At 37.2% G+C, this 25,873-nt stretch overlaps 2 protein-coding genes across 5 annotated transcripts in view; one reads left to right on the top strand and one right to left on the bottom strand.

Moving 5' to 3' along the window:
• arg (arginase) overlaps positions 1–5,453 on the top strand; it is a 91,739-nt gene extending 86,286 nt beyond the window's left edge. Inside the window, exon 5 of the mRNA XM_067779775.1 lies at positions 4,995–5,453. Coding sequence (XP_067635876.1) covers positions 4,995–5,360 — 366 coding nt within the window. The 3' untranslated portion in view covers positions 5,361–5,453. The remainder of the gene's footprint in view (positions 1–4,994) is intronic.
• A 6,537-nt stretch (positions 5,454–11,990) lies between these two features.
• The window catches only part of LOC137248854 (endoplasmic reticulum-Golgi intermediate compartment protein 2), a 52,721-nt gene continuing 38,838 nt past the window's right edge, over positions 11,991–25,873 (bottom strand). Inside the window, exons 4-10 of one of the 4 annotated variants that reach the window (XM_067779767.1) lie at positions 24,337–24,545; positions 23,908–24,286; positions 23,406–23,828; positions 23,197–23,346; positions 19,033–19,330; positions 14,029–14,178; positions 11,991–12,661 (exon numbers count right to left, since the gene is read on the bottom strand). In XM_067779767.1, coding sequence (XP_067635868.1) covers positions 12,315–12,661; positions 14,029–14,178; positions 19,033–19,330; positions 23,197–23,346; positions 23,406–23,828; positions 23,908–24,286; positions 24,337–24,545 — 1,956 coding nt within the window. In that variant the 3' untranslated portion in view covers positions 11,991–12,314. The remainder of the gene's footprint in view (positions 12,662–14,028; positions 14,179–19,032; positions 19,331–23,196; positions 23,347–23,405; positions 23,829–23,907; positions 24,287–24,336; positions 24,546–25,873) is intronic. The other 3 variants (XM_067779768.1, XM_067779769.1, XM_067779771.1) reach the window with 3 other exon arrangements.

Below are 25,873 nucleotides of genomic sequence, written 5' to 3'. Positions count from 1 at the left end.
GTCCCGGGCGGTTCAAATACCGGGAAAAACAACGAAAATTTAGAAGAAAGTTTTTCAATTACAATTACATACTTCAGTTTTTGTCGCCCCTCCGCCGTGAGTGTATTTCTGTCATAAAAGGTTTCTCAGTGAAAATTCATCAGATATCGGTCGAAATCGGCATAAAATATGTAGGTCCCGTCCTGCAGTTTGTAGGAAAAATTTAAAGAAGCACGAAGCAAACTGGAAGAGAAGCTCGGCCTAAACCTCTTCGGATGTAAATCGCGCCATTTATTTCTTTAATTTTTATTTTTACCTGATGGTTAGCTCGCATTCAATCACTTTTTCGCTGCTAAAATTTCTGAGTCAGCATAGCCGAAAATGTTTGTGTGCTTTCTAAAGTTGTTTTCTTTTCTGAAAAAAATGTTACCTTCATGTTGCACGCTTAAATTCCAACTTTTGCACTAGGTCACCTTGCGTTATGAAAAATGTCTCCATTTGTAGGTAATTGTACCTCTTTTCTCCGAGAGCAAATTCTTAAGGAACGCTTACCAATAAGATATTCTGGCTTACTGCCGCATTTTGCATATAACCTTTGGATTTCTTCGACCCGGTTTTCAGTCGGGCACTTTGCCGGTACTTATATATTGGTTTTCAGCTGTATTCGCTGCTTTTAGGTCTATAATTTTGGTTGAACGCCAAAAAAAGCATTCCGTTTAGAAAATTCGAAGGTCCTAGAACACATCCGGTATACTGCAACGAAATGGAAACAGCAAAACCATTAAGCAACCAAAAATTTCATTAATTTCCCGTGTCGGGTCAAAGCTATGCGTGCTATTGACTTGCACAACACTGTGTATATGGTATATGTATATTCTACAAAACCCTCTACGAAAAATGTTAAAACAGTTACAATATCCACATAAGCATACGTTGATTGTTGGGTGGCACACAAACATAGATCACACATCTGGTGGTTGTAATATGTAATAAGGGTGTTTTTACAGCATAGGGTGCGTAGTATTTACGCGAAAAGGGTGTGCTTACAGGATCTGCCGGCACATACATGAACATTAATTTTTACGACGCTGCAAAACAAAAAAGGGGAATGAACAGGGTCGGTGGAACGCATAAATTGAGAAAGAAAAAAGTTATATACACATTTATATGTATGTATGTATTTATGTAGATTAGGGTGACCATTTGCGAAACTTTGTTCTTATTTTCTGCTTTTTGCAAAGAGAGCAACCCATGCCTAAAATGTGGCTAACAGTCTGTGTGAAGCCTTGGGCGTCGACTGCGCAAAAGGTACCTTCACTTAGGCCATTACTGCTCGACTTAAAGATCGGAGTCATTCTTGACAAGTCTTTCTTAAATTTGAATGCAACTCTGTTTTGATTACGTTCACCCTAATGTTTATTTATATATTCGCAGATATTTGCAGTTCGGCGCAGTCACTTTCTAATCTATTCTGGCGTTTTATTTATGACACATGAAAACCGTTGCGTGGAAAAATGGAAATGATTTTTTTCTACATATGTATGTGAAAACTTTAGCTGCTGTTCACATTGCACAGCCTCAGTGCATTGGAAAATACTACTCGTTTGCCATACACTGCAAAAAATACAATAAGTATATTCCACGAAAATCCCAGACCATGCGCTGGTGTTCGTCTGCATTGAGGCTTCGCCTTTCCTGTTCGTTTGTCCATTCATTACACACCTTAATTTTATTTAAGCAGTGCTAGTTCGTGGTTTCATGCTGTATTATTGTCTGCACTTCCTTTAAAGAATTCTGATTGGTTGTTGTTACCACAAGACCAAATCTACATATATAAAAATAAATAAATGTAAGACGCGATAACCTCGGAAGTGATTTTAGGCCGAGCTTCTCTCCTATTTGCGTCGTGCTCCTTTTAATTTTTCCTACCAAATCTCTATAGGTGCGTTATTTCGTCCGTTCGACCCCGTACGTTCTCAGGCAGATAATCCTTTACTAAATTTTGCAGATACAGGAATACCCTGACATTTAGGGCATGTCGTTCCATTTCAAGTAGCCAAAAGAATTATTAACATCAAATGTGTGCTCTCAGTGAGACAGTCCTTCAACTGCGCTATCTTCCATGTGGTGGAGACGAATCTTCCTGGGAAGCATTTGTTGTGCTTTTGCAACAATAGCTCTAAACAGCTTTCAGCACTTAGCTCAATCGCCGATACAGGTGGAGGGCCTTCTAGACTCGCTCGGTGAAAGTACGCTACGGTCGGTAAAATACAGAGCATCAAAAATATTTTCCATCCAATCCTCGCGAATGCCTGGGTTCACAACCGAGTTTCTTCATTACTATTTTGTATAACTCACACGAGAGCCATTGGTCCCTTTTTGCATCCTTTCCCTTTCCAAAGCCTGTGGGCGCCATAGGAGTTTCTTCGTTACTATTTTGCTTGCGTGACTTCGGACAACTCGGGCACTTTCTTCGCAAAATGCTCTCCAGCACATTGTTTGATTTGCTTTACGGCAGCGCCGAGAGGTTTTACCGCTGTTAGTGTTAGCTTTTTATCCGCTGCGCCTCTTGTTGATCTCGTGTGAGGTGCTCGTTTTCGGACTCTGTCCCTGTTCATTGGTGCGGAGGACGCTCCATTATTCTGCATCGAACTGTGTTTGGCAGCAGGCCAAGACGGAATACCAGCAGAAATCATTAAAGAAACAGCAAAAATGGCCCCAGAGCTCATGCTGGATATGTACAATCCGAAATCACTATCAGGATACCCGCTGTTATGCACGTTCGACATAGCTGGAAAATTATTTGAAAGGATACTAAACCACGTATTGGAGACACTGTGAAACAAGCTGGGGGACAAACACCTAGACAACATGCCTTAAGGCCTGGAAGAAGTACTTAAGGCGCATTCGGAGATGTCTTTAATAACGTAGAACTAGCACGGCAAGGTAATACCAAATCCAAGCGAGTTTTCCTTGCAACCTAAGACGTAAGAACCGCTTTCAACAATGCGAAATGGGCAGGCATACCGGCTGCCTTAGAGCAGCTACTCCGAATTCCATGCTATCTACATCTACAACTCATCATCAGAAGCAATCTCAGTGACAAAATCCTTATACTAAACTTCAGCGGGCCCGAGCACCATGAAAATCACATGCGAAGCAGCACAGAGATCGATTCTCGGTCCAAACCCATTTATGATCAGTTCTGATGAAATTTTCATTCCGACGATTTATTCTTAGTTGTATACGTAGACGGCATTGCCCGAAGCATTACAGCCCGAAACACAGAAGAAGCACGCATAAAGCTCGATCTGAAGTGGCTAGATTCGTGCGGGTTCCAGTTGGCAGCAGAGCCAAAGGCTTATAACGCTAGAAGTTTGGTTTGAAACCTTTTCCAGAAATATAACATCAAAAATGGAAGTCAACTATTTAGGAGTGAGGTTAGACTCCCGACTAACAAACTGGGCGCAAATTCAACATGCTACTGAGAAGGGACCTAAATAGATATCGCTGCTAAGCAGGTTGATGGCAAACATCGGAGGACCAACAGAAAGTAAAAAGAAGCTGCTGATGGATATCATCCTATCCATGCTACTATACGACTCCGAACTGTGGGCAAATACATTTAAGAATAATCGCTGTCAGCTTCTAACATCTGTACAGCCAACAGCAGCTCTGAGAGTAGTCTCCGCTTATCGCGCTGTATCAGGACCAGCCTTACAAGTGATTATCGGAACAATTCCCATCGACATATTAGCGCTTGAAAGTCGTTAGAAAAGATGGGAAAAGGAGCAACGAGACCGATGGACAGCGAAACTAAGCATAGTTGTTTATGTATGGATGGGCAGAAGTTTTGGTGAGGTTAATTACAACGTTCCCTGAATGCACTCTAGACATGGGTTCTTCAAAAAATACTTGTATAGTATAAAAAACACCGAAGATCGTAAGTGCGTTTACGGCGATGCAGAGGAGGACGATGCTTAACCCACCTGCTTCAAATTATTGTCGATAAGAGTACAGCAAGGTACGGACACAGGTTGCTGCAATAATGGTGCATTCGGCATTTTCCATCCCCAACCGCAAAAAATTAGGCATGGCCACATTCTGCCAGGCTGACATCTTTAGAACTAAGTTTTTGCCGCAGTGTGTGGGAGGAGAATGGGAGTTTGAAATTATATCTCCCGAGGCCACCAGTTTGCCAGTTAGGTTCCGCAGTCTTAACGCGATTTAGCTGTGCCTTCGGGATTTGAGTGGGATAGTTCAGGAAAGTGTAGAAGTAGACCAGCGTTGTTCGGTTCCTGTAGTTGCTGATGTAATGGCGAAAGCGGACCCAATAAGTTACGGTACAAGCCAGACTGCAGTGGGAACGATCGGAAACCGATCATATTTCGAACTTCTTAAGAACAATACTGGATTTTAGCTTATCGACGTTATATGATCGTCGTTTACTACACATGTCTTATACAAAATTGTTTAATTTCTTTACCCGAATTATCTGCCTTGAAAAACTTCGGTCGCCCAATCAACTCGAATTTGCAACCTCATTGTAGCACACTTCAAGTTCTCGGCGAACTATTAGAACCAAATCCTCAGCACTTCAAATTAGCTGTACATAAGACCTTTTGTTACTGAACTTATATAACATATGAATGTTTCTCAGCTTGATTCAACTTTTTCAATCTCTCTTTTAGCTGTTACTTTTGTCCTTCGACGAATATTCCTCTAACGTGACAAGCTAGTGTAGCAGCTCATCAGCTCTTTCGGGTGAGGTTGTCTTGAACGAAGCTGAAAATAAGCATGAAAAATCACACTTTGAGGTTGCAAGTTCTATGGGATTTCGACGCAAATCGAGGCTTTTTGACCATTTCCACCACTGCACCAATTCCGTCTTCTTTTAATTGGGATTTTTATGATCATGGCTGAATTACTTACACGACCAATGAGTTTATTATTTTATTTGAACACAAATTTTGCAAAATTTTCTAATTCGTGTTTTTTATTTTCAACAATTTCAGTCTGTGGATAAGTATGGAATTTCCAAAATTATCGAACGTACACTTGACGCACTGAAGCCACAAAATAAGATTCATGTAAGTTTCGATGTCGATGCATTGGATAAATCGGTGACACCCTGTACAGGAACTGCTGTTTGTGCTGGTCTAACATTGCGTGAGGGTATTTCCGTTGTGGAGGCATTGCGCGATACAAATCGTGTACAAGGCATTGATTTGGTTGAAGTTAATCCCAATTTGGGCACTAAACACGATGTCAATACAACAGTTGCATCCAGTTTGGAAATATTGAAAAGCATTTGCGGATATAAGCGAAGTGGAAGTTTTGCCAATATAAAAACCGATCTATTTGAGACGGTGAAAAATTAATGGAAAATACTAATAGCCCAAACATTTTACTGTATTTATGTATATACACCAACATACATATAAATTTACATGAATAAATAAATAATAGAAAAATACCCGCTTATTTTTCAGGGCCTTGTAGCTTTCATTTTCAGAACCTAAACCGACTAAAATATTTCAGTTTTTTTAAGCGGGTTCCCTTGAGTTTTTAGTAATCGAAACTGTAGCATTTGAAACAGTTTAATTTTTTTTTTTTTAAACAAAAACCGTTAACTTTTACTCCAGTTTCATTCTTTGAAACGGAGGCCGTTTAAAATACAGCGTACTATTTCGCTGTGTACAACGTATGTAGTAATTAGGTCTTAGCAGAAATCTATTTTTCGGCAGAGAGAATAAATAGAATAAGAGACGTCAGTTCATACATTTTGCATAATTTATTTGTAATGTCCCATTTGAGGGGAAATTTTAAATTGCTTCTACACATTTTCATTTTATAATGGCGAAAATGTTGGTGCTTAACATGTCGCAAATACGGAAAACATTCGCGTGATCATTCCAATCCCTTGGAACTACCAAGCACCAAGTAAGAAAATGTTTAAGTAACAAATGATGTGCTTAAAATGAGGTTATTTTGCAGATTTGAAAGGAAGCGTTTTACTCATTACTAAAAAAAATTAAGGACCATTTCCGCAAACGCTTTCGAGTGAAGGCTGTACCCCTATTTAAAATTATGCGCCATATTCAGATTCCTTGCTGCTATCAAAAATGCTGTGGAAATGATTGTGGTGTTGGACTGGTTGTAGATATTATTGAGGAGCATATTTGTGCGAAGTGGATTAAAACCCAAACAGCAAAAATTGTATTTTACTCTAACACAGGATTCCCAGGAGTAGTGATTGGTATCAATGGGACTGACGAATGGAACTTCGGCCAGCCTCGTCCAACTTCGGAATGTCGCTCCATAATGTCAAAAAGTTATTCAATGTAATCCTTCGTTTAAACGTTGTTTTTTCTATAAATGTGTACTAAATTGTTGTTATTGTTTAATTAAAAAAGGTTTAACTACCGGCTTTAAATTGTTTTTGTTTATTTTTTGGTAACGTTTTATGAGCCCATGTACCATCTAACTCTTATCAAAGGTGGTATCAAAAGACGCGTTTCGATCTCCGTTTTTGGGATTCGTAAGCGGAAATGAAAAATTTTATTTCTGTCGAAAAATATTTACAAAAACCCACAAATTGGTGCTAGAGGGTCCGAAATATGAGGCCCGTTCCACAGTTTTTTTTTTGCACAGAACATCTTTCTGCGTTGGTGGTCTTTGGCCGCGATTTGTAAAAATAACCCTGGGTGGGTCCAACGCCTTTCTGCATTAGTGTGTAAGCACTCGTTGAAATTTGAAGCCTCTAGCTCTTGAAGTAGGGCAGTAGTTACGAAAAGTTTCTTATCTGAACAATCGGTTGTATGAGATATATACTATATATACAACCGATCTCTATGATTTTTTCAGACAACAATATATGCTATATACGTAAGCATTCGCTGAAATTTGAAGCCTCTAGCTCTTAAAATAGGGCAGTAATTACGAAAAGTTCCTTATCTGAACAATCGGTTGTGGGGGATATATACTATATATACGACCGATCTCATAAATTTTTTCAGGCAACAATATGTGCAATATACGGAAGAATATGGTGAAGTTTGAAGCTTCAATCTGTTAAATTGAGTAAGATATGACAAAAATCCTCTTTTTATGAAAAATCGGTTGTATGGAGGATATATGCTATAGTGGTCCGATCCTGCCGGTTCCGACAAATGTCTAATCGGACACCCAAATACACCCGCTCACCAAATTTTATCAAGATATCTCAAAAATTGAGGGACTAGTTTGCATACAAACAGACAGACGGACAGACGGACATGGCTAAATCAACTCAGCTCTTCACCCTGATTATTTCGGTATACTAATGGTGGGTCTATCTATTTTCCTTTAAGGACTTAGAATTTTGGGTTTCGTGACGAAATTAATATACCATTTCATTATCATGGAAGGTATAAAAATGGGCGTCATTAAGGCCCGGTTTTTCAGGAGCTGGTTAAGCTAAGCTTAAACTCTAGTCAAATTTAAACATCAGTTAAACTACTGAGCATTTTTTCAATCACAGTTATGGGGTATGCTTTTTGTGCGGCAACATTGGTTTTTTCATTATCTAGATAATTTGTAGATACGGCAACAGCTGGATTTCGTTTACCCAACAAACATGGGAAAAAAATTCTCCAGCGAAATATATATCTAGTTCTGGAAGTGATAACCAACATCATTACTTAATTATTCTTAAACCAGATAGTTCTCGAGTTGATATCTAACTTCATTCTCCAATCACTATCCAACTTTTGAGAAATTTTATAAAATTAAAAGTTTTCGATTTCATCTCCAACGTCATTAATATTTTCCAATTATTATACTAATTTCGAGAGATTTTGAGAAATGTACAGTTCTCAAATGAATATTCAACACATTTCTCGAGTTGATATCCTACATTGCATATCGACTTGAGATGGAGTTGAAAAAAACCTCCAATGTCGTACCACCAAAACCAACAGCTGTTTATTGTGAGAAATATACACGAGGTTGATAGCAGTAATGAGGCGCAATTTATCAAAAATAAATTATTAGGCGGCCACCGTGGTGTGACGGTAGCGTGCTCTGCCTACCACACCGAAGATCCTGGGTTCACACAAGTTTTTCAATTTGTAGAAAATTTTTTTAAGCGAGATCGCCCCTCGGCAGTGTTCGACACTCCGAATGTATTTCTACCATGAAAAGCTATCAGTGAAAACTCATCTGCCTTGCAGATGCCGTTCGGAGTCGGAATTAAGCAAGTAGGTCCCGTCCCGCCAAATTGTAGGAAAAATTAAAAAGAACACGACGCAATTTGGAAGAGAGCCTCGGCCTAAAAGCTCTTCGGAGGTTATCACGCCTAACATTTATTAATTTTTTGAATTATATAATTTCATTTTATTTTCGTGAAAATACTGTAGTATGGAATCTTACATTTGAGTCCAGTTAGAGAACCACAAGTTGGGAATTATATTTTTTCAACTTAATAGAAGTTTTTGCTTTATAAAAAATTTTGCTGAGTACGCTATAATTCTCGAGTTGAGCCACTGTTTCGAAACAACTCGTGAGATTTTAGAAGTATGCCTATTTATCAACATGAGCTCTAATGGTACTCAAGTCCAAAAGTTTGTTGGGTATATTCGACGCCAATTCGAACGAACGCAAATAAATGTTAGTTAACTAGAGTTTATCCTTGCTAGATCGGCCGCTTAAGCTCAGCTTAAACTTCAGTTAAAGTATACAGAAAAACTGCAGAATAAGTTTAAGTGTAGTTTAACTGACAAACTGAGTTGAACTTGTACTGAAAAACCGGGCCTAAAACAAATACTTATGCAGATCGAAACTTCTAGAAAAGGATTGCGTTAACTTTCGGTAGAGATATTTCGAGAACGGGTTTAGCTATAGTGGTATATCTATCCTTTTGAATAGTAAACCTGTACTAAAAACGTAGGCGGGTCTTAATAAATAAACCGATTTTCGCCATTTTTTGTGGAACCGTTCTCCTTTCAAGCTGGAAGATGCATACCAGAATTCATTATTATAGCTTTAAATGTTCTAAAGATTTGACTTGCATAAGTAGGCGTGACCAATTATTTTGTATTTTAATTTCTGAAATACGTATTTCTATTCTTTCATTTAGTCATGTCCGTCCGTCCGTCCGTAAACACGATAACTTGAGTAAATTTTGAGGTATCTTGATGAAATTTGGTATGTACGTTCCTGTGCACTCATCTCAAATCGCTATTTAAAATGAACGAAATCGGACTATAACCACGCCCACTTTTTCGATATCGAAAATTTCGAAAATTCGAAAAAGTGCGATAATTCATTACCAAGTACGGATAAAGCGATGCAACTTGATAGGTGGGTTGACCTTATGACGCAGAATAGAAAATTAGCAAAATTTTGGACAATGGATGTCAGCATTCAACTTCAGTAATGATATGGTGCAACAAAATACAAAAATAAAAGAAAATTTCAAAATGGGCGTGGATCCGCCCTTTTTCATTTAATTTGCCAAGAATACTTTTAATACCATAAGTCGAACAAAAATTTACCAATCCGTGTGAAAGTTGGTAAGGGCATAGCTTCTATGACGATAATTGTTTTCTGTGAAAATGTGCTAAATCGGTTGAAGCCACGCCCAGTTTTTATACACAGTCAACCTTCCGCTCGGCCGTTAACATGATAACTTGACCAAAAATCGATGTATCTTAGTTCTTAGTTCACGTACTTATCTGAACTCACTTTATCCTGGTATTAAAAATGAGCGAAATCCGACTATGACCACGCCCACTTTTTCGATATCGAAAATTTCGAAAAATTAAAAAATTCTATACCAAATACAAAAAAAGGGATGAAACATGGTGATTGGATTGGTTTTTGTGACGCAAAATATAACTTTAGAAACTTTTTAAAATGGGTGTGACATGTACCATATTAAGTAGAAGAAAATGAAAAAGTTCTGCAGGGCGAAATCCAAAGCCCTTGGAATAATGGCAGGAATACTGTTCGTGGTATTAAATATATAAATAAATTAGCGGTTTATTTCATAATTTGGGAAAAATTTAAACAACGTGACATCAGGATGGACAAGGCGACAGCTGTTTCGATTATACCTTGTAAATCTCTTCAAAGCCTTTTCTCTTTTCTCCCGGGAGTGGGAGTCGAACTCGCATTCCTACGATAGTTGAAATGGTTATAAACGCATTCAGCTACGTCATGCCTTAGTTGTTGTAAAGTTTTTCCCAATTGCCTTCTTCGCATATATTATCTTCCACATATTACATAACTCGTATGTAGTTATGTGTTGAAGTTATGCCTGTTTGTAAGGCGGTTTTCAGAGAAACTTGGTATTTGTTGTTGTTTTTGTTCTATTTATAGAACTACAACGAATTAACCAAATGTTGTCTACTTATATGAGTTAACCTGGGATTGCCCGTATCGCTTTAAATGTATGAAAACATTTATTTCAAGCAATTTTTATTTTATAATTTATTTAATTTGGGAAAAATTTAAACAACGTGACATCAGGACGGACAAGGCGACAGCTGTTTCGATTATACCTTGTAAATCTCTTCAAAGCCTTTTCTCCCCGGAGTGGGAGTCGAACCCGCACTCCTACGATAGTTGAAATGGTTATAAACGCATTCAGCTACGTCATGCCTTAGTTGTTGTAAAGTTTTTCCCAATTGCCTTCTTCGCATATATTATCTTCCACACATTACATAATTCGTATGTAGTTATGTGTTGAAGTTATGCCTGTGTTGAAGTTATGCGGTTTTCAGCGGTTAGCGGTACCCGACAGATGATGTTCTGGGCCACCCTGGTCCGATATCTGGAAAACGCCTTCACATATACAACTAAGGTTCACTCCCTTTTAAAACCCTATTTAATACCTTTAATTTGATACCCATATCGTATAAACACATTATAGAGTCATCCCGGGTCCACCTTTATGGCGATATCTCGAAAAGGCGTCCACCTATAGAACTAAGGCCCACTCCCTTTTAAAATACTCATTAACACCTTTCATTTGATACCCATATCGTACAAACACATTCTAGGGTCACCCCTGGGCCACCTTTATGGCGATATCTCGAAAAGGCGTCCACGTATAGAACTAAGGCCCACTCATTTTTAAAATACTCATTAACACGTTTCATTTGATAGATACCCATAGCGTACAAACACATTATACAGTCACCCCTGGTCCACCTTTATGACGATATCTCGAAAATGCGTCCACTTATAGAACTAAGGCCGACTCCCTTTTAAAATACTCATTAACACCTTTCATTTGATACCCATATCGTACAAACACATTCTAGGGTCACCCCTGGGCCACCTTTATGGCGATATCTCGAAAAGGCGTCCACCTATAGAACTAAGGCCCACTCCTTTTTAAAATACTCATTAACACCTTTCATTTGATAGATACCCATATCGTACAAACACATTATAGAGTCACCCCTGGTCCACCTTTATGGCGATATCTCGAAAATGCGTCCACTTATAGAACTAAGGCCCACTCCCTTGTAAAATACTCATTAACACCTTTCATTTGATACCCATATCGTACAAACAAATTCTAGGGTCAGCCCTGGTCCACCTTTATGGCGATATCCCTAAAAGGCGTCCACCTACAGAACTATGGCCACTCCCTCTTAAATATTCTTTATTACCTTCCATTTGATACCAATGTCATACAAACCCATTCCAGGGTTACCCTAGGTTCATTTTCCTACATGGTGATTTTCTCTTATTGAGCTTTTGAGATCTCAGCTGAGTATGTAATGTGCGGTTACACCCGAACTTAGCCTTCCTTACTTGTTTTGATTCCAAACCGGTGTTGGGCCCACCCGGGCTGAAGGCCGCTAGTGTAAAAATACTCTAGATCTCAGCTCTGGTTTCGGAGAGGTCTGGTGTAATTTTTCGGTTTTTCGTGAATATCGTTTGCCGACTATTGTTATAATAGCGTTATTCGGTTAATCGACTGACCAGTTAACTATATATATATCAAATGTGCTTAGTTATTGTCACACAAATTATTTATTTATAACAATTAAAAATCAATAAATAAATTAATGCTTCTTACTGATGGCTCTTCTTACGGATGTAGGTAATTAAATATAAATAAGGCATATGTACAAATCATTGTAATGTTCAAAGGGGTCGTATTTAAAAAAATACTCCATAAGAAACTTTGTGAATTGCCTAATTACAAATTTTTGTCTTGCCTCTAAAAACAAGTTTTGCTCGTGAATAATATATGACACTACATGGCTATAAATGACCGCGATTCGTTATATACGCATTGCAGTTTTAAATAAAATAATTCAATTTAAATAAAATGTCTACTTTTCTTGCTTGTCATCTCCAGCTATTGGAACATAGGTTGCCGCAGCACTGGTCGTATATGGAATGCTCGCATCTAATAAGCTTATACTGTTGGCCATAGTGTTTGCTGTATTTATGAGATTATTCGATATCAATTTCGTATTCACAGCTTGAGCACAATCATGTAGGAGATCAACATTAATAGCGTTCGATTCAGGTGTTTTTGTTACTTCTCTGTGATGAGCATTATCGTATGACGATGAGCGTCGAATTGTATCCTTCAGAGATTGCTGTTGTATGAGTGGCGGTGCTAATGTATTTATGGTCACACGTTGCAGTGATACCAAAATGGTGTTTAAAATGCCTGGAAGTAAATTTTTTTTATATTTTCTGTTAAAATAGTCCGAAAATGCCATATCTTAAATAGAACGTTTTTGAACTCGTAGTGAAGATAGTGCTATCGTCTCAGGTATCGATACCTAGCAAAAGTTCGTTTGCTTAGTGCCAATTAGATTAACGATTAACATAAGAAACGATAGCGACATGGCTAAGTTTTAAATCGTACTCAAAATAAGATTAAAATATATTAAAGTAATAGTAGTTGGTATTGTTATTGTTGATGAAGGGATACCCTCCCCGAAGGTTTTGGAGTGTTATCGATGTTGATGGTCCTTTGCGGACACAAATCTAGTACCTAATAAGGTACAACTTAATGATAAAGTATATATCGCCTTTGGTGATAAAACTTTGTCGGACTCGAAGAAATGCGTTACTGGCGAAAACAGGGATATCGGTCGATATGACACGCCTTCGTTTGCTTTCGCAGGCTATATTAATGGAATTATCCTTACCATTTTCCATCGTTTGGGAACGACAAAGGCCTTTAACGTTAGGTAGCTAATTACCACATCGCCAAAGTTTTTAAGCATTGGCATCGCTATTCCGTTCTTGTTGTTGTTGTAGCAATAAGGACTCTCCCCGAAGGTTTTGGGGAGTGTTGTCGATGTTGATGATCCTTTGACGGATGCAGATCCGGTACGTTCCGGTATCAAGCCCGACCATCTCGGGAACGATTTCTTATGACCACATGCAAACTTCTTGGCCATACCGCCCTCCCACCCGATAGATCCATGAGGAGTTCGGGGTCGCCAGAGCCTCGGCTGTTAATGAAACATGACTCGCCACGGATAGGTGGGGTTGACAACTGGGTTTGGAGAAGCTGTCTATTGCTCTTACGACAGACATACCTACCGCGGGTATATTCTGACCACTTAACCCGCTGGGGGAGTTCAGACAGCTTCTTGTCGTGCTGTCGATGTGTTTTTTTTTTGTTTTTTTTTTTTTTTTTGATTCCGCGATAATTGGCGCAGTTTGCAAGATCCCCCTTCTCGCAGTATTTGAGTAGCTCCGCAGGCAATCCATCCATATTGCCATTCTAACGTCGTCATAATCGGATGTGGGAACATTAATTCCATCATAATCGATTGCTGTTAACTTTTTACCCTGCTTTAATTATATACTTATTTAAAGAAGAAATCAAATTAATAAATTATTTCAATTTCATTTTCCTGACGAATAGCCACTTACAACATAAAAGCAACAAAAATTGATGGAAATTAAATTTGATGGAAAATAAATACCAAGCCAATTAAATGAACTTTTGCTAGTCTCAACTTAATAATGAGTTATTGAATATATGTACATTCAAATGTATGTATGAACATCGCTTACCTGAAATCACTATAATACCAGCTATAATTGAACATAGACGAATTATAAATTGCACAAGATTGTCATGATCGGCGCGCACAATAATTTTCAATGCTGACCAATCGTATTTGATGTAGATGCCAGGAGAGCCGTAACTGTTTTTCGCAGAATCTGAAATTATATGAATTAATAATAAAAAATAAATGATTCGGATTCGTGTTTGAATCACTTTTGCAAACTTTTTTTGTGCATACCTACATATTGTGACGAATATTCACATCACTAGGTGATACTAGCATCCCTAATCCGATACTAAGCAGCCATTTGTATGTACCATATATGTATATAATACTTCTATAACAATACCTTCCTATCTTCCTAATGTGCAAATTTTCTGTCAATCATTATTTGCTGAAACTGTGCAAATATATGTTCTGCGCATGCGCGGGCTTTGTTAGTATTAGTGAATTGTAGTAGCGTGTGTAAAAAAAAGTATTAAAGGGGTGACAACGGGTTGTTGTAGCAATGTTGTAGCAATGTTTCGCGCCACCTAATAGCTGCGACCGATCACAAATTGTCATCAATATCCTCTAACGGGAGTCCAAGGAAACTTGCTGTTTCAACAGAGGTGGACCATAATGCGTGTTAGAGGCGTTGGTTCCACATTACAATTAAAGAGATGGTTGGTGCAAACGGGGCATACATTTTGTATGTCGGGGTTGATTCTGGATATGTAAGAGTTTAACCTGTTACAGTATCCAGAACGAAGTTGAGCCAGAGTGAATGGCGTTTCCCTGGGGAGTATGCGTTCCTCTTCCGCAAGTTTTGGGTACTTTTCCCTGAGTACTGGATTCATCGAGCAATTCCCGGCATAAAGGTCCGACGCCTGTTTGTAGAGTTCACCAAGGACCTGCTTGTGTTTTTTCGCTTCATACGGCTGAGTTCTCAGGTGTCGTATTTCCTCAGAATGCTTACGGAGATGACTCCTTAAATCCCTAGGCGGTGATGGCTCATCAATCAGATGTCTGTTTGGATGCCCAGGTTTCTGGGTATTCAACAGGAACTGTTTGGTTAGCATCTCATTTCTCTCCCTGATGGGGAGTATTCTCGCCTCATTATGTAGATGGTGTTCTGGGGACATAAGAAGACAGCCCGTGGCGGTTCTGAGCTTGGCGACCATATAGGGGACGCGTAACACGCAAACGGCTGGTCAATTGGTTTGTATGTGGTAATGAGCGTTTCTTTGTCTTTTCCTCAAGTACTGCCAGCAAGGGATTTGAGGATTTTATTACGGCTCTGGATTTTCGGAACAATTGCGGCTGCGTGCTCACCAAAATGTAGATCCTGATCAAACGTCACACCCAAGATTTTGGGGTGTAGGACAGTCGGTAGCGTAGTGCCATCGACGTGGATGTTCAAAATGGTCAACATTTGGGACGTCCAAGTTGTAAATAAGGTCGCGGATGAGTGATAATGCCAGGTTTCGCGTGGTGAAAAAATTGGAGAGATCAGAGAGGTAGCCGTTTATTCTGTTGCAAAGGTCATCGATCTGTGGGCCCGGGCTTGTGGCCATTATTGTGCAGTCATCGTCGTAAGAAACGATAGTAACTCCTTCCGGTGGCGAAGGTAGTTTTGATATGTAAAAATTAAACAAAAGTGGAGATAGGACACCACCCTGTGGCACCCCTTTTTTAATTCTTCGTGGCTTTGATATTTCGTTTCTGAATTGCACCGATGCCTGCCGACCACCCAGACAATTTGCGGTCCACCTTTTAAGACATAGGGGAAGGGTAGACCCTTCCAAGTCTTGCAGTAACGTGCCATGGTTGACCGTATCAAACGCTTTTGATAGGTCTAGCGCTACGAGTACTGTTCTATGGTGAGGTTTCTGATTTAAACCACAATTTATCTAGGTGCTAATGGCATTTAGGGTGGTGGTGGTGCTATGGAGTTTTCTAAAGCCATGCTGATGACAGGCTAGCTGCAAATTTGCTTTGAAGTAGGGGAGCAAAATGGCTTCAAGCGTCTTGGCTACTGGCGATAGGAGAGATTTCGGGCGATATGACTCTCCTTGTTAGCTGGTTTCCCAGGCTTTAGTAGCGGGACCACCTTGGCCATTTTCCATTTTTCGGGTATGACAAAGGTGGAAAGAGACAGTTTGAAGACATGTGCTAAATATTTGAAACCCTCTTTCCCTAGGCCTTTAAGCATCGGCACGGGTCAGTATCCCCTTTACCCAACTTCTGCATACTAATTGTTTTAAAATCTCAGTTTAGTCGATTAAACAATGAAAAAACCAACAAATACAATATAAGGCTTGATGTATTTATTATTTGAACATGGGCTGCAGCCATACAAAGTACATTATTTACATACGTAAATAGTAAAAAAAAAAACAAGGCGAAGAATTCATATTTTTTAAATGAAAAAAATTCAAATATACATGTATAAAAATATACTTACACATACATCCCAAAAGCATTTCATTAAACGTTTTGAGTTTATTAATGATGTAAATTTTTGATGAAGTAAACAAAATATGAGTCCAGTACTCACTGGCTGCTATTGGCGTTGAAATACTATTAATTTTGTAAATTTTTTTCAACACTCTTTTTCGTCCGTGCTTTTTTACGTTTCAAAAAACACTTCTTCCTTACACAGCTGTGTCCGGTGATTATTAAAGATGTCATTGCTAAATAAATTTTCGATGGCTATGTGATCGTCCATGATACTATTGGAGAATGCATCACTTGTATTTTGAAAAATTTTATTTATTAAACTAAATTTTGCATTTCCAATTGGGCATGCCTTGAGAACTTGTCTTAAAGCTTTCTCTGACACTATACAAATATTACATACGTCCACAGATGGCGCGACAAACGGACCTTTATTTTTGTGCGCTGAAAGTAAGGGCATTTCTTCACCTATCAATTGCCCTTGATATGTGGAACATTTTATTTTCTTTTGTAGCTTCATTTTCCTTTTTTGAACGAAATAGCCTCATGTACAATTGATTGAAGCAAGACGGCTTATTCAAATATACATATATTTAAGCGCCTTTTTTTACAAAAATTTAACGACAGCCTTGAGGTTTTGTCTCCTTCTCTCGTTGTATATCTGTACTGTAATGTTTGACAGGCTGCAGAGTTCAGTAGTAGTGATATAGAAGTATTACATATATGGTATGTACGTAAACAAATCATACATCATTTACACATGTACATACAAGGCAGCAGAGAGATACTTACCATCAGCCGAAGTAGTACTCACATATGCACACGGATATGGCTATGCGAAAGACTATAAACTACAAATATACATGTACATTATGTTAGAACACATTTATTGTTGAAAAATCACATCCAGTTTCTGAAACTATGGGTTATACTGCGTAATATTGTCCATGGGACCACAGGTCTGAAATGAATTTCGAGCCTCCCTATTTTTGTTAGAAAATTTTATATCCCATCCGAATAGCGGCTCTCACAAATAAAATACACGAAAATAAATGTCAAATTCGGATTCGGATTGGGATATAAAATTTCCTAACAAAATTTGTGAGGCTCGAAATTCATTTCAGACCTGTGGTCCCATAGACAATATTACTCAGTATGGCCCATAGATTCAGAAACTGGATGTGCACCATACAATTTGACCCGCCCTAATGTACATATATGGCTGGTAACCAAGCACGAAGTTCACGAAGTTATTAGACCTTAGGGGAAATGGGTGGACGAGGCAACATAGAGTATAAAAGCAGCGAAAGCTGTGTAGTCAGTAATCAGTTTTTATTTAAGCACGCTATTGGTTGTGAAGTATAAGTGTTATTGTGAAGTACTTTCAAAGTAGTCTAATAAAGACCATTTTGCATTATTGAATATTGGAGTTATTTATTCAACAGTTTAGCGATTCGAACGTTAGCAGAAGGTTTCAAATAAGCGGAATTTCTCTAAATTCGTTACAATATATTAAATTTTTAATTGAAACTTTTTTTTAAATAATAATGTTTTGTAAAAATTACTATATCAAAATCCCTATTTTGTTACACTTTGCGAAAATATTTTTTTCACTACTTTATCTTGTGTTTTTTCTTAACACGTCCTTTCCAACCTCCAGACAATGCAGCCATAATTAAATACAGATTATAATTTTTTCTTTAATGGACGTAGCAGCGTGCTGCCCTCAAGTGGCCCAATGAAACCATGCTAATCCTGTTCATGCGATTAATTTTTATTAATTTCTATTTTTTTTTTTTTCTTATTGCCGAGTCATTGATGGGCAGCGGTTTGTCAAGCGTCGAGATCTAAAGCTGCTCAGTTACAGAAGCGATATCATCAGTTTACTTAAAGTTATAAAACAAGAACAAACATATTGGACATTAACTATTAAGAGAGATAAGAATAGTCCTTTTTATAGAAAAAAGGGAGTCCGAACCATCAAATGTGTTTGATTGGGAGTTATAATCTTGGCACTAACACCGTAAAGCCGCGTTCAGTTCGAAATTAGTTATAAATTGTTACAAAAGAAGAGGTTTGAAGTGTCTCGTAGTTCGAGAGGGAACACAAAAATTAACTTCGTTCAGAAGGAATGTGCTTGAAATCGATCCATTTAGTAATTTTGTCATAAATATTACACCAACCATTTCCCTACGACTAGCAAGAGTTGGAAGATTGATAAGCTGCTCGAAATTCCGTCCATTCCGACAACATTAATTATGCGCCAATACACTATATAAGCAGCTACCAGGATTTTTAGACAAAAAAATTAACTAAACTTTGTATTTATTACTTTTGTAATTAATACTGGCAAATTAAGCTGCCTAAAAGTTGAGGTTATGTCGTTGACAGCGCCGTTATTATTGCATTATGATCAGTATTTAATGCTTGGAATCAAAGCAAAAATAAAATAGTGTCATAAAGGTGCAATATCGAGTAGAGAAGTTAAAATTTTATATGTAGTTACATAATAGAGACCTTGTCATATATGTATGTATGTATGTATTTATGAAAGTATATTTATACGCACCTAATTGGCGTACGTTTTCAGTCACCGAATATTGATATGTATCGATCGTTGTAAAAGTGTTGTGTATTTCTGTTGGCACGATTTTAAGAAAATATTGTATAACCGTATCGGCATCGGCCAACACAATTTCATCGCCTTCCAACGGTTGTACTATACGACCCGAATATTGGCCGAAACTCAAACGATTAATGCGATGTGTAAAGTTTACTGTTATTGGACGCAAATCGAACAAAAAGTGATCCTCGAAGATATCCACAAAAGGTTGATAATTACCAATTAAATGTAGAACACCGGCAACCTTGAAAAAAAAATTTTATATTAGTTACTCGTTTTGTTTTAATGAAGAGTAATTTAGGGTTAATATTAAAAAAACGTATAACTAAGATCTTATTGAAATAAATCGGCCGAAAGGCTCCAAAGAAAACAACAAAAAGTTTAATAAAATACTTGGCCCTACAAAATTATTTATCAAAGGTACTCTTTCTTATATCATATTTCCATTTGAGCTTTATTCGAAATTTAGGCATATGAAGAGATTTAACGTTAGGTTAAGTTGAACTTGAATAAAGACCACACATAGACTAAATGTGTCCATAGTGTTACCGGACTAAACGGAAGAGCCCAATAAGGTGCCAGGACTTATGTTATAGAATAACTACGTCCTCTTGGCAAATACTAGGGCCTATCTTAATTGCTGCCTCGAGATCTGGCAACTCTACTGCGCCTAACGTTATCGTTTAATCGTTTATAACGGTTAAAGTTGAATCTTGCAAGTTTTTCGAAACAAGAAACATTCAAGTTAAATCTTCAATCATCACAATATTGGGGAGTAGCCAAAAGTGGTTACCACTGTAGAGGAGTTGGAAAAGTGCAGAAACTTCTTATTAAAGGAGCTGACAACTGCGTTCAACAGAGCTTGTAAAAAGGATCTTTAAGCTGGCAAAATTTACGGAAAGCGAGAAGTGCTGGGACGAATACAGAGATCTGTTGAGGATCTATAAACGTGAAATAAACAGGTCAAAGCAAGTTTCATGGAAGAATTTATGTGTCAACATAGAATGCTCCAGCGAAACGGCGAGACTGAGAAAAGTCCTATCTAATGGAGATGTAGTCCAGGGACTGATAAAAAGGACGATAGGGAATGGTTACACAGTAGTAATGCGTCCCTTTAGTCACTACGGATGATACGGAAGATCTATGCAACCACGTCTACAATCCTAATACGGAGCGAGAAGTACCGGGATTGGTGACAAATACTAAAATTTAATGGGCAATAAAAACTTTGACCAAGTTCAAATCGCCGAGTCCAGATGGGATATTCTTTTTTATGCTGCAGATGGCCGGTGGAACGATTTTAGAATGGCTAAGGATAATCTTTCGAGGATTGCATAAAACTGAACCACGTCCCGCAATCTTGGAGAACGGCTCGAGTTGTCTTCATACCGAAAGCGGGAAAAGCGAGTCATCTGCACCCGAAAGACTACAGGCCTATTAGAGAGATTAATAGATGTGTACATAAAATCAAATATGAACGAGGAATTATTTTCTTCAGGTTAACATGGTTACAAGTCAGTCGATACTGCATGCCATAGGGTGGTCATGAATATAGAGAAAGCCCTGAAACATCAGTAATATGCCCTAGGTGTTTTTCTGGACATTGCCGGAGCTTTCAACAATGTCCTGAAAAGAGCAATCATGGACAGTCGATTGAAGTTCATCCAGCCTTAACAAATTGAATCGGTTCCATGTTAAGCTGCAGAATGATCACATCGCAATGGGGTCTATACGAGGCAACAAAATCTGTAAACGCAGGAACGCCGCAGGATGGAGTTTTATCACCAATGCTGTGAACGCAGTCAAACTTATGGCATATACATACATATGGCGTTTCCGCCATCATTGGCGGCAGATGCCTAACAACAATAAACCCTCGGATAGATCAGACACTTCAGGATGTACATTAACCTGGGTCGATTTGTATGGACGAAAGTTAACCGATATCGTGCCATCGATTTTTCGATAGGTTTTGGGCTCAGGAAAAAAAGTTCCACTAAGCAAAAATAATAATTTTCGAGCCTGCAAATTTTGAGTTTTTTGACTTTTTTTCTTTGACTTTTAAGGTTTTTTTCATGACCTACTTAAAATATTTTCATTTGATTTTAAAATTTTCATGTACAACCTATCAGTTTTTGAAAAAAAAAACATTTTCTGGGTTTTGAGGAGTGTTTTGGTGAAAAAATTTATTTTTTCGCCATTTTTTTAATGGTTTCTTCAGAAACGTCCCAAAGTGTTGCCGATGAAAACGAATTTGTCTCATAGTTCCTATCCCACTTAAAATTATGCGATAAAAACGTTGGCATTAACAGTTTTTTAAAAACAGTTTCTTTTTTTTTGGTTTTTTGGACTTGTTTTGGTCGAAATCGATTTTTTTCATTTTCAAGGCTCCAAATCATTTTTTATGTATATGTTTCCGTTAGACCCACCAATAAGTATACCAAAATGATCAGGGGACGAGCTAAGTTGATTTAGCCATGTCCGTCCGTCCGTCCGTCCGTCTGTCCGTCTGCCCGTTTGTTTGAACGCAAACTAGTCCCTCAATTTTTGAGATATCTTGATGAAATTTGGTAAGCAGGCATATTTTGATGGGGGATTTGACATTTGTCGGAATGGACCGGATCGGACCACTATAGCATATGGGTCTATGAAATAACTCCCACGAAATAAGTCCCACTTTTAAAAGCGAAATAAGTCCCACCAAAAATTGCTTAAAAAAATGAAATAACTCCCACGAAATGAGTCCCACTTTTGAAAACGAAATAAGTCCCACCAAAATGAAATGATTTAAAAATTTACTTGAAATGAAATAACTCCCACTCAAAATGAAATAACTCCCCCTTGAATAATATATTTCTTAAATGAAATAAGTCCCACTTTCATAAACGAAATAAGTCCCACTTTTTCACTGTTTAATGCGATTTCAAATAAGAAGTATTTGGCTCTTCGAAAAAAACACACGTCGAATAATATGAATAATCAAAGCAGAGAAATAATAAAGAAAAATCGTATGCAAGCTTGCAGAAGGCTTCTTAATGGAATGGATATTACGAATTTTGATAGAGTTCCAGAATTTATTATTAATTCTTTTTTCGGTCAAGTAACGTATAGAGAACGCCTACTAGTAACAACGTTTGGATTCGTAAATGGATTAAGTACAGATCAATTGTTCTTATTATTAAGATGGAAACCGTTTCGGAAGGACCATCCGATTAAAATTATCGACCTTTATAAATGGCTTGAAGATCCAGTGCATGGTAGACGGTATTATAGTTTTAACGTGGCATTGGGATTAGTTGTATTTTGTAATGGTGATATTAGAAAACGTGGAACACGAATTCCAAATTCCTACTAAAAATATAATAAAACACATACATACGTAATTCATCAACAATTTTTTTTTAATATTGTTTTTCCAGTAGTTAAGTTCGGTACCAATTTGTACACATTTCTTTAAAGTTTTTTTATTATAGTAAGTATAAAGTAGTTTATAACAAAAAATGGAGAGCCATGAGAGATAAGGTCAAAAAATTATGGTTGCCCTTTTACGAAATGTCCAATATATAACTTTTTGCATAAGAAAAAAATGAGAAATAAAGTCATAATGGCCTTATATTTCACGGCTCTATCGCCACCCTCCATAAAAAAATCATTTATTTATCAGATAAATATTTGAAGGGTTTTATGAACTTCTGCACGACAGTATGGACATACTAGTTTACTGGTTTGATCAATTTTGTGAGTTTGCATTGTAAGACAGCATTCACTGCAAATTTTCAAGTGCTTACAAGGCTGCTTTATGAAACAAACCACACACATATTATTATTAATTGTATTCTGGTTGGTTTCAATATGGTTTAACGACTCGTCTTCAATGTCCTCTTCCAAATATGATAATTCTTCAAAAAGATCTTCATCAGGCTCCATTTGTACAATTAAATTATTTTTTGATAACACCAGTTGGTCAAGGAATTTTGAAGGAGTTATAGTACCTTGTAAGAGATCATTCTTGAATTTCGAAATCATATCTGCTTTCAAAACACAGGACTTTTTAATACGCTTTTTTCCCACACTACCATTGGTATTCAGCAATAGTTCAACTTTTCTTACTTTTTCAAATTCTTGCATCTGTAAAAATGCTACAAATTTGAAAAAAGTAGCCTTCTTTGGAATGCTTTTTCCTATGACGCCATTGTAAGCTTCTATTGCAGACGTAGTGCGGATTTCAGAATCGAAAACTGAAAAGTTATGTGGATCGATCTGTAATAATGAAATCATAACATCTTTTTGTAAATATTCTGTAAAAGGGAATATTGTACCTTTTGCATCCATTGATTCTCAAAATATTTTATAAATGATTTGAATCTATCTAAAGCGTTCAATTTTCCTAAATCTTCGGTTAGTAGTTGGAAGCTATCCGAAATGTGCATTCCAGGTAATAATGAGAGAGATAGAAATTTATGATAAATTCTAGACGCTTCTTTATTTTGCCGAATATATTGAGCGAGCCTTTTGTCCTTCATGGTTATGAATCGACGCAATGCCTGGCAATAATGGAACCAGCAACCAAACATTTTTGAATCAGGGAAACTTTTTTCAATTGCGCTTCTCAATCCTGTTTCATAATCTGTTATAAAAGTTGCTTGTGACAAATCAATAATGCTCCTTTGTATATAACTAAATAAATGCTGATATGCTTTTAGAGACTTTTTGGTCATCAGTACGAAAAGAAAGGGGAATACCTAAAATAGAAAAAATAATAAATATATACATATGTATACATAATATAAATCATATATAGTTATGAATGAAATTAATTACCGAACCAAAGTATTCACAATGTAAGATTAATAGTTGTTTAAAGCTTCCTAGAGGAAGTACAGAAAAAGTACCATCAATTAAAATGTTTCTTTTCGAATTAACAGGAATGCATTCTTTCATCAGTTCAACAGTTCTTTCGGAACAAAAAACGCAATATGCATAGTCTTCTTCTTGGTAGCATATGTTGAAAAACTGCCATTGTTTATTTCCATTTAATTTGGAATAACCAAATTTATCATAAACTGCGTCTTGGAAAACTTCCTGCACTTCTGCCGGTGTTTTGGGAGAATTTTTAAAATTTTTATTCGCAATATACTGCAAACTCCGCTGTATTTTATTAAAGACAATATTTTTGCTTTCGTTTTGATTTCTGCAAAGACTTTATTCACTTACTTAATAAATAATAATTATCATGTGGGTGGTACTTACTCCATGCTAGTATTCACAAAAATATTGCGAATACTTCCAGCGCAATTGTTTTCAGTTGGCTTTTCATTAAGACGTGCGCATTTTGTTTTTACATTATTTAAAAATTTTAGTTCTTTGTACAGAGCCTCTTGATTATCGTGATTGTGCGCTTTATAATTTTTTGATTTAATGCACTCGCTGCCAAATAACATTATTCGTGATGGACAATCCTTTACATAACAAACATAAAAATGTTTTTCTAATTTAGTGCACTTTTTAATATATAATTGTTTCTCAAAAAAAAATATAAAGAAGCTTGCTGTTACTCCTCTTCCCTGCAATTATTTCGTATGTCACACTCATGTTCACTAATGAAACTCACAAACTTAACTAATCAATATAATGATAAGGTCTTGTAAACTAGCACACTTAACAACAAATTTGAAACAATACCATTCATTTCGTAAAGAGCAAGAAATAACGGAACTTTTCGAAAGCATGTATTGTAGAAAATTTTTTTTAAAAAGCAACAAAAAGAACATTATGAAATTCAATGAGAAACAACGTGAAGAGCAACAAATAACGGCATTTAGGCGTATGAAATAACTCCCACTTTACAAAACGAATTTATTCCCATTCAAAACGAAATAAGTCCCACTTATAAAAACGCGTAACGAAATAACTTCCACGAAATAAGTCCTACTTTTAAAAACGAAATAACTCCCACTTTCAAAATAGCAATTTTTGGTGGGACTTATTTCGTTTTTAAAAGTGGGACTTATTTCGTGGGAGTTATTTCATAGACCCTAGCATATACCTCCTATACAATCGATTGTTCAATAAGAGGGTTTTCGCCATTTCTGCCCCATTTCTGCCTCATTTTAACAGCTAGCAACATCAAATTTTACCACAAGCTTACGTATTGGGTATAGATGGTTGTCTGGAAAAATCGTCAAGATCGGACATATAAAAAAAAATCCCATACAACCGATTGTTGAGTTAAGAGCATTTTTTTTTTTTATATGTCCGATCTTGGCGATTTTTTCAGACAACCATCTATACCCAATACGTAAGCTTGTGGTAAAACTTCATGTTGCTAGCTGTTAAAATGAGGCAGAAATGGCGAAAACCGTCTTATTGAACAATCGATTGTATGGGAGGTATATGCTATAGTGGTCCGATCCGGTCGCTTCCGACAAATGTTAAATCCCCCATCAAAATATACTTGCTTACCAAATTTCATCAAGATATCTCAAAAATTGAGGGACTAGTTTGCGTTCAAACAAACGGACAGACGGACGGACGGACATGGCTAAATCAACTTAGCTCGTCCCCTGATCATTTTGGTATACTTATTGGTAGGTCTAACGGAAACATATACATAAAAAATGATTTGGATCCTTGAAAATGAAAAAAATCGATTTCGACCAAAACAAGTCCAAAAAACCAAAAAAAGAAACTGTTAATGCCAACGTTTTTATCGCATAATTTTAAGTGGGATAGGAACTATGAGCCAAATTCGATTTCATCGGCAACACTTTTGCACGTTTCTGAGGAG

Source organism: Eurosta solidaginis, chromosome 4 (assembly GCF_040869045.1).
Source record: "Eurosta solidaginis isolate ZX-2024a chromosome 4, ASM4086904v1, whole genome shotgun sequence".
In the NCBI taxonomy this organism is placed as follows: Eukaryota; Metazoa; Arthropoda; class Insecta; order Diptera; family Tephritidae; genus Eurosta; species Eurosta solidaginis.
The sequence above is the reverse complement of the archived record's forward strand: the minus strand, read 5'-3'. Positions and strand labels throughout refer to the sequence as shown.